We start from the raw sequence: 9,919 nt of genomic DNA, 5'->3' as shown, positions 1-9,919 counted from the left end.
TAATTTTTTTTTAATTTTGGAAATATTCCGAGGAAGTTTATCCCTCGGAATATTCCGACGACATCTTCCTCGGAATATTCCGAGGAATTTCCGACGAACTTGTGGTCTTCGGAAATTCCGAGGAAATAGGGTTTTCTCGGAATTCCGTCGGAAATTTCCGAGGGATTTCCGAGGAAAGATGAATTTCCGAGGAGTTATTTCCGAGGACTTTTTTCGTCGGTATGTCGTTGGAATAGCGTTATTCCGACGACATACCGACGATTTTTTCCCTCAGTATGCCGCTGTTTTCTTGTAGTGTGACTTTACCTTAACCTGTAGGCTGGAAGATTTATGGCTTAATGACAACCAGATAGAATCACTTGAAGCAATCACAGAAGCTGTTGAAGGCTCTAAAGAGAAGCTTAGCACTATCTACCTGGAAAATAATCCTTGTGTAAGTTTTAGATATGACATGTCTGTTTAGTTATACGCATTTGATCACATTGCTATGATAATCTTCTAGTGCATTAAGGAACATAACTTGAAGATCACAACTTGTTTGTGGTCTTCTGCATCTGTCTGTTCATTTATTTGGTTGAGACCCAATATCTTGTTTAGATTATTAGTTTCTCTGGCTGGGGAAGTTGTGAAAAGGTGTCATTTCACTTTGGATCCATCTAACTATATCTAGTTCAAGTATATTCATTTATGTGTGTTTGTATATCTTCTCAGGCCAAGTCTTCTGATTACGTTGCTGTGCTCAGAAAAATCTTCCCCAACGTGGAGCAAATAGACTCTAACTTATTTGCTTAAGAAGTTGAATATTTCTTGTGTTCTCGTTTTTAGAGAGCTTGCTTCCTCATGGTTTACACTTTAGAGCATGTGTATGGACTCTAAGAGATCAGTTGAAACGCAGTCATCTTCGGTTTATCATAAAGAAGTGCAAACGAGCAAATCATACCACTGTTCACTGGAGCGATATTTTATCAAAAAACGTATCTAGTGTTCGCTTGCAAGCAAAATCAATACTTGTTTTTGGTCTGTAAGCAGTAGTATTTGGACTCTGTCTGTAACAGGTAATCCCGAGTAGTCTGAGGCTGTCTTTGTTTCGACCAACAGTAACTTGATTACTTTGACTTTCCTCTGGCATTCTTATCTTTCTTTTTTGTTTCATGTGATTGTTTAGTATTGAAAAGTTGCTATGTTACTACTTTTTGGTTACTGGTTATATAAGTTTTTGGCTTCTAATTTATATTTGTCGAGAAAAGCACTTTGTATGTTCTTCCATTACCAGTGTGAAGTAAATGAACAGAACAAAAAAAGAAGAAGATCATTTCTAGATTTGGATAGCATTTAAATGGTACTAAACCGGTTTGATTTGAACCGAGATAACATGGTTGACGAGATTTTTACCGGTCTGGAAAGTCTACTGCGGTTTGGTTTGATTACTAAAATAAAGAGGACCTTTATTAGATGAATGTAGCGAATCAACACTTGACATGTGTTAAATCCACGAAGGCGCTAGTCTTAGGGGCCCAGTGGTTTGCTAGTTACCGGCTTACCGCCCATGTAATATCCGTGTGAGCGAGAGAGATTTGTTTGGATAGTTTTGTTTCGAAAAACCCCGAGTCTTCTTTGACCTTTGAAGTGGTTTCTGTCTGTCCCTTCTCACTCTCTTCAATCCGAGCTCACCTTAGCCGCGTTAAAACAATGGCGGCTCTAGAGAGGAGCCCACCTCCCGGAACGTCGTCTGCGATGAGGAATGCTTTCGGGACTGTTCTCTCAGCTCTGATCCTCGTCCTCATTGGTGTCCTCGCTTTCTCCATTCGACTCTTCTCTGTGAGTTAAACTCACGTCTCTGCTCCTTTGATTTATTCCAATAAACTTGGCTCCGCGACTGATCGTTGTAGCTTCTTTTCTCTGCGTGCGTTAGTAAATAAGCAAATGTTGTTGCTGATCGTTCCAGTAGAGATATTTTATAGTTGTAACTTTTACGTGCATTCATATGATTCCTCAGATTTTTTTTTTTTTGAACTTTTGTTTCCTCAGATATTTGCTTGTCGTATCTACTTTGAATTAAGTTAATTCTTTCTTTTAGTTTTAATGGTCTCAATACTTTTGGTTTTCTTTGTATAGTTGGTTGATTTCTTTTTCAGGTCATAAAGTATGAAAGTGTGATTCATGAGTTTGATCCTTACTTCAACTATAGAGTCACTCATGTTCCCTCTCTCTTTTCTCTTATATCAGTTTTTTTTTTGGCTTTGTGGGCGAATCCTCATGTTAAATTATCATTTGTTGTTTATTTCAGTTCTTATCGAAGAATGGAATATATGAGTTCTGGAATTGGTTTGATGATCGAACCTGGTAATTTTAAGACCAGAAATTTGGTCTATTTTCTTTGCTATCTTCAATAGTGTTATACTTATTTTATTATCTCTTTTGATTTTAGGTATCCTCTTGGCCGTGTGATTGGAGGAACTGTTTACCCTGGGTTAACATTGACCGCTGGAACCATCTGGTGATGAGTTTAGTTTCACTGATGTCAGTAATGATTTGAAATACTTGTATGGGTAGTTTAAAGTTTTGATATTTACATCTGTCTGCCACAGGATCTTGAATTCATTAAACATTCCTCTGTCAGTAGAGATTGTTTGTGTCTTCAGTGCACTCACATTCTCAGCTTTTGCGCCATGGGCAACTTACCTTTTGACCAAGGTTTGTCTTTCGCCTAACATGACCTCTGTAGTGTTAGCAAATGTCTTTCAATGTGAATACACACAACCTTTACACATATTGTTATTTCTTCATTGGCATAAGGTATGATAAGGTTAGGGATGTGTATACTTGCTTCACGTTGTGTTTTTTCATAAAAAGAAATTCAATGCTTCTTAATATTTTAAAAAAGTTTTAAAGTTGTGTTTTATCATTCTAAAAATATCTCTTTCCATTCTTAAAATAAAATATAATTTTTGAATTTGTATCTTATTTAATCATAAAATATTCAGTGGTAGTTTGCAATGGTAAATTTATTTAACTATTTATACTAATAACAAACTGTAAAGAAACTTATGTATTTTATTTGGTCCTTAGTAAGATAATAGACGAAATCTAATAACCAGTGTCAACTATAATAATTATAAATAACTAAATAACTAAATAAGGAAATGAAAAAAGAACCATCATTACAATATATGCAATTTAGGTTAGGAAAAGGGCCATCCTTCTACGTTTATTACTAATTTTATTATTACTACTTTCGTTAACAGTAGTTATAGCAAAGAAGAAAATGAAAAGTCACAACTTTTCAATTTAAAAGAAAAGTCATACCTTTTCATACTTTGCTGAAGGCTTCACGATCATATATATATATATCGATAAAAACCATCGCCTGCAATTTTCAAGTGTATCGATCGTATAGTCAAAGTCTCAGAGACATGATCCTGGCCAAAAGGAAGACAAGGTCATTCCAACACTTTGATGCAGTCCTGGTTTCAGAATGAATAATTCTTTTTCAGATATCAGAGTTTTTTGGGTCTGATTCTAACCTTGTTATATTTCTTTTTGCCAAGGTTAATACCAGTTAGAAATTACCTTCTGTAAATCTTACAAACAAGCTTCATTTAATGGAAATCACATTTTGGAAAGAAAAAAGAGGCAAAAATCAAATAGACAACATTCCTTCAGGAAAAAAAAAACTTTTCAAATAAATGATAGAGCGAAACAAATGATGTTTTACAAAGACGACTATTTGAAACCGATTCTTAAATTTTGGATGGAAAAATGAATTAAGAAAATACGTATTGAAGAAGGATAAAGGAATGAGGTGCAGATAAAAGGATATATATAAATATGGTTAAGAGAGGCATCACCAAAAGGTTGTGTTGTTTGGAAAGGAAACTATTTGTGGAAAGGTGTCTTTATGTTAACGTAAATCACTTAAAGCATGAATTTTTATATCCGTTTGATAAAAAAAAAAAATCTAACCATTATATTAAAAGGTTATTTTCATATAAAATCATGCCATAACCAATAACTAATAACCACACTCTGGTTAACAGTTCGTATTTTGAAAAAGTATGATAGTAAACTTCTGAAAAGATGCAACTTTTTTTTTATGAAAAGGTTCAATGATTAAATATTTTGAAAATATAAATTTTCTAAAATGAAAAGGTTTAATTGTTAATTTTTTTTAAAAAATACAACTTTTCAAAAATTAAAGAGTTTAATTTCCAATAGATGCAACTCTTGATGGAATGAACACACCCTTTGCTTAAGTTAATATATGATGTCATACTCAAGATCTTAACTAAAACTGTTGCCATTAGATTAGATATTAGGTACAACTCTACCGTTAGATTTGAATTTTTTTTTCTATAAAAAAATGATGATGTCATCGGTAACGAAAATTGGTTTTGCTATTATAGATAGATATGGAAACTTCACTTTTTAGTGTTATAGGTACTTACCTAATTTTTTACTTTCCTTTTTTCAACAAAACCTTATTTTTTACTTTTTTATGTGTTTTTAGCTGATTGACTCTATATATATATACAGTGACTGCTTAGAGTCAGGCCACAAACGTTAGAATCTGCCTCATGATGAGCTCGCCGGATCTACATCGGAGTTTAAAGCGGACGAGCCCCCAGTCAAGCGGATCACCAGGGCTGATGCTTTTTCCGAGAGACGGTGGTTGTGTGCTGTACGACCCTATAGAAGGCAATATCCAGACTAGCCTGGGAGACTTTCCAGGGTGTAGATTCCTTGCAAACTCGGGCAACTGGCTCTTGGTGTTAGATTCTGGATCCAGTTTATATATCATAGACGTGTTTAGTAAGGAAACGATCCCTCTTCCGTCTCTAGAGTCGATTGAGTCAGTTGATTGTATTGTCAAGCGCGTGGGAGATAGAGAATTTATAAGGGAGGAGTCTGGCGCTATTTACAAGGATCTGAGTGCTGATGTGGTGAGGGGACTTTTGTGGGTTTCCGAGAGTGGAAAAGAGTACGTCGTGTTGTGGCTCTTCGACCTCCCTGGCCACTCTTACATGAGCTTCTGCAAGAATGGGGATACTCATTACACTGACATTCCTCTCGTTTTCGATGACTATGCCTTTCACAAGTTTGATGGCTTGTCGGATATGGTGCTATGTGGTACCCGCCTCTACGTCTCAACAAGTCGTCGTTTTGTTCGAATCTTTGATCTGTCTGGACCGCAAGGTTTCTTCAAGGACATTACCGGTCAAACACCATTTCCAATGCTTTCTCATCATGATTACGCCTACGATTCTAGCATTGCGGTTACAATATCATCAGGAGAGGTTTTGTTGGTTGAGAGTGATCCATCCAGTAGGACCTGGTTCCGCCTCTACAAGAAGGATCCTGATGTAGAAGATCCAGATCACGCCTGCCACACGGTTACTGAGGTACATTCTCTTGGTGGTGAGGCTCTGCTTCTTGACTTGGGTTTCACTGTGCCTGCTAACAAGGCCCTTGGTATCAAACCTGACTCCATCTATTTCACCCGTCACTTTCGTCCCTGCCATTGCTCACCTCGCGACCTTGACATCTGTGTGTACAATCTTGCAACCCAGTCCCTCCATCGCTATCACAATCTTAACAAGATGGATCTCATGGATGCTCGATGGTTTCTCCCTGGGAATTAGTTCTTTCTTCTTGTCTTATTTTCCTTTTATTTTATGCTTTTGAAAAAAAAATTATGATGTTGACTTACTACTTCCCCTCTGTTTAGTTAACGAAACATCATATCTTGCTGGACATTTTGTTTACATTAAGACGTAGTGAGTGGTGGAGAGAATGAGAATGGTGCCGGTCATCAACATACTTGTATGAATTAAAGATAAATAAAACCGGTTTAGTAGTTTACAATTTGATAACCTAACAGTTAAACCGTGTGAGTTTTAACCTGCTGTAGACCGGGTGGTGGATATGCCAAGAAGGAGAAAAGAATGTGAGACTGGGGATTTGGATACCATTCAAATGCATAATCTCAATCAAATATGGTCTTGTGTATTTCAATTCTCGTCTCTTGAATTTTCCCCACCATGGCTCTACTTGTCCATCAATTATTCCATTCTCATCTTTCAGTTCAAAAATTGCAATTCGGTTTTGAAAATCTTTGGATTTGATCTTGGTTAATTTCAGTGTTTTTAAAACTGGACCAATCCGATGGTTGAACCGGATTCGACCATGAACCAATTACATAACCAGATTGAATATAATAATTGGTTAGATCATGAACTGACCACGTAGCCGGACTGGATCTCAGTGTTATTAAACTGATAAAAATGATCTGACCACGTAGCCGGACTGGATCTCAGTGTTATTAAACTGATAAAAATGATCTGACCACGTAGCCGGACTGGATCTCAGTGTTATTAAACTGATAAAAATGATCTGACCACGTAGCCGGACTGGATCTCAGTGTTATTAAACTGATAAAAATCATTAAAACTATCAAAAATATATAAATAATTCATATATTTATATTTTTTTTGTGTTAAATTCATTTTATTTTAATTATGTATCATATTTACTAATAAAGCCTCTGTTTTCAATGATTTTCTCTAAGAAAAGTTTATAATTATTAATCATCTTCTACCGGTGACTATTGTCTGAAAATGTAACACCTTACTGAGAGTATATACTTATATCTAATTTTACGTCAAAGAAAGATCGATTAATCGGACAGTGAACCTGTGAGTAAATAACATGATATATATGTTTTTTTTTGGGACCGTGTTGTTGTCATATTATATGAAAGGAACACATCATTTAGCCAAATCGAATAAGACAAAGAAAGATTAGTTGACGAAAAGATATAAGATAAAGAAAGACTTGGTAGGCTACAATACTATTTGTTTAAGACCAAGAGATCAAAGACTCCATAATAAACATTTATTTAGACAATTTTAGCTACAAGTTTTCAGCCAAAAAAAAAAAAATTAGCTACAGGTGTGTTTTGCCACTATATTAAATTTTCACATCAAAGATATAATATAAAACCTATTTTTAGGTATAACCTAATATGATCAATGTAGCAGTTGGCTAGATGAGGATGCAAGTTGGAGAGAGATAAATGCAAAAGGAGATTGAGACTCTTCTAACCAGTAATATATTCCATTGTTGGAGATGATGTCTTTTAGATGCAACCCACATTTGCTTGAGATTTGTATGGATTTAGTATCACGTAAATAAAAAGCTCTACAGAAACACTTGTAGTATGGATAACGTGTATAACGTGAGCCAATAATCGTTCGCAAGTAGTAACACAGATATTCAACTTGTACCGTTTGTTATCCTCGTTATTAAAAATGATATTTCAGCATTCATATTTCAAACGTCGCATGGTTACGTTTCATTATTTCCACAGAAATGGACCCATGTTCTGATGTGCACTAACCGCGTCAAGACATTTGCAAGAAAATAATCGATAAATTAAGAACAATTTTGGTGTATTGACTTCAATAGGTAACCGATAACAAACATTATAAAACACTTATCCTTCTTCATTTTTCATGTCTTCAACACATATTTCAAACATAACACAAAATGACGAACTTCTCTCGTTCGTGGAAACATGATCAAGTGTTCATCAGTTTCAGAGGTAAACCTCTAAGAAAAAATTTTGTGAGCCATCTAAAAGAAGAATTAAAGAGGAGAAAAATCAACTTTTTCATTGACGAGGATGAGACGAGAGGGAGACGGATGACAACACTCTTTGAAACAATCAGAGAGTCAGGTGTTGCACTCATACTCTTGTCAAACAAGTACTCCGACTCAGAGTGGTGCTTAGACGAGCTTGTAGAGATCAAGAAGCAAATGGAGACGGGGTATCTTGACGCTTTTCCTGTATTCTACGAAGTGAAATCTGCCTCCATCAAGAGCCAGACTGGTTGCTTCGGTAACACTCTCCTTAAAACTGAGAATAAAGTTCGCAGAAAAGTTGATCGTGGAAGCTACAAGTCCATACTTGAAACAGAGGCTAGGATTTGGGGATGGAGGCAAGCTTTAGTCTATATATATTGGTGGATCATTCGGCTTTTCTCATAAAAAAGAAGACCCGGACGGGCCTTTAATTATTAATATTGTGGTTCAACTTAAGAAAATGTTAGATGAAATTTCTTATCGAAGAAATTATCTTTTTATCATAGAGAAGTCTCTGATGCATCCCCAGGAGGCATTAACGTCCTTATTACAAGCTCTAAACATTAAGAAGTAAGATCTTGAAGATCTTATTACAAGGCCGTTCATTCAGACCAGAGGCACTGATCATCTGGTTTTTCTTGACCTGATCTCTCTTAAAAATCCTATCCTCGGTCAGCGGCTGATCAAGCGTGTTCAGGATGGAATGATTTTCTTGGTGTTGCTAGGTTCTGTTGACGGCTCCGTTGAGGTTTATTTTCTCAGCCTTCCATAATTTTTTTCTTGAATTGTTATAGTAAGTTAATGTGGTATTGTCCCTTTTCTAGGATGTTGATTTCAAGCCTCGCTTGTTGTCCAGGAAACCTCGACTATTTCCTGGTAACAAGCTTATTGTCTCCCCTCAAGAAATTGAAGAGCAACGCTACTTTTCGCCAGTTCAAGTCAGCAGTAAGTTCCTTTCATATGACTGAACGTACAGCTTTGTTACATGTTATGTACTTATGTTCCAAAAATCAATAGGCAGTAATTAGGTCATTTGTAGATAATTAAAGCCCCATTATTTTTCTAACTCTTTCAAAATAGAATATATTCTAAACATATATACTATGTCTAGACCAACTTCTAAAAAATCGTTTCGTATACAGCCAATTTTTAGAACTTTGGTTACATGTATCCTTAATTCCTCTGGATTAAACTTTAGCGGAATATGCAGATGTGTTAGCAATGGCAGAGAGTAATGAAAATACTCGGAATCGTCTTGGTGTAGATAAAAACTCCGATTGTTCTTTGACCTGCTTTTCATTGTTATGCAACATTATGAAACGTTTTGAAATGATGATAAATCCTCCTCCGCCTAGAGTGTTCATCAGTTTCGGCGAGAAGCAGCTCGAAATGAACCTAGTAAGTTCTCTGAAAACAGAATTTGAATCAAACGAAATCTCGGTATATATAGAAGATGAGACAAAGGAGAGGATCAAAGAGTCAAAGGTTGCAATAGTTGTCTTCTCAGACAAGTACCCTGAGTCACCAGAGTGTCTTGATGAGCTCGTTGAGATCAAGAAGCTTATGGACGCAGGAGAGATCACTCCCTTCCCTATTTTCTACAAGCTGAAGGATGTTCCTAGGCTAGCTCAATCAGTTAAACAACTGAAGGGTTGTTTCCGTAATAGGCTTCTCAAGATAGAACAAGAAGTGCGCAAAACCGTCAATAGGGACAATGTGAACTCTATACTAGATACCGAAGCTAGAATCTGGGAATGGAGACGAGCTATCTCGTCCATTTCCTCAAGACCAGGCTTGAGCAATGAAAATAGGTATATAAATAAATGCATATGCTATTTCAAAAAGAAAAATGTCTTATAATAGCATTAAAAAGTTGGGTTTTTTGCTGAATTGACCTATAACTTAAAGTCAAATACAAAACTAACATTTTTTTTTTTTAAATTAGTTTTGCCTTATTCACCCCACAAGTTCATATAATTTACGAAAATGCCATCAATTTTTTTTTTCTTTTTTTTTCGAAAATAACATTTTTACTCTCTCACCCTCATCATTTTCAAGTAATTACAAGATTGTCATTGTCATCAATACCACAACCACCATGAACAACCAATTTGAAGCTCTTAATGCTCCCAAAATCGATTTACTCTTCTTCTTTTTCCATTCTTGTGAACTAAACACAACATATCTCTCACTTTCTCTCCACAATGAGCTAAAAAAACCCAAGATTTTGATTCTAAATTTTTTATGGTTCATAGAGTCATAGAAGCTAACGATTCTG

The 9,919-nt window shown here is 35.8% G+C and overlaps 1 protein-coding gene and 1 pseudogene across 1 annotated transcript in view; both read left to right on the top strand.

The window, feature by feature from the left end:
• LOC106331272 overlaps nt 1-5,753 on the top strand; it is an 11,754-nt pseudogene extending 6,001 nt beyond the window's left edge.
• A 1,739-nt stretch (nt 5,754-7,492) lies between these two features.
• The window catches only part of LOC106315887, a 5,729-nt gene continuing 3,302 nt past the window's right edge, over nt 7,493-9,919 (top strand). The window contains 4 exon segments of the mRNA XM_013753725.1: nt 7,493-8,013; nt 8,015-8,389; nt 8,466-8,586; nt 8,852-9,452. Coding sequence (XP_013609179.1) covers nt 7,546-8,013; nt 8,015-8,389; nt 8,466-8,586; nt 8,852-9,452 — 1,565 coding nt within the window. The 5' untranslated portion in view covers nt 7,493-7,545.

The sequence above is a fragment of the Brassica oleracea genome, chromosome C1 (genome assembly GCF_000695525.1).
Source record: "Brassica oleracea var. oleracea cultivar TO1000 chromosome C1, BOL, whole genome shotgun sequence".
Lineage (NCBI taxonomy): Eukaryota > Viridiplantae > Streptophyta > Magnoliopsida > Brassicales > Brassicaceae > Brassica > Brassica oleracea.
The sequence above is the reverse complement of the archived record's forward strand: the minus strand, read 5'-3'. Positions and strand labels throughout refer to the sequence as shown.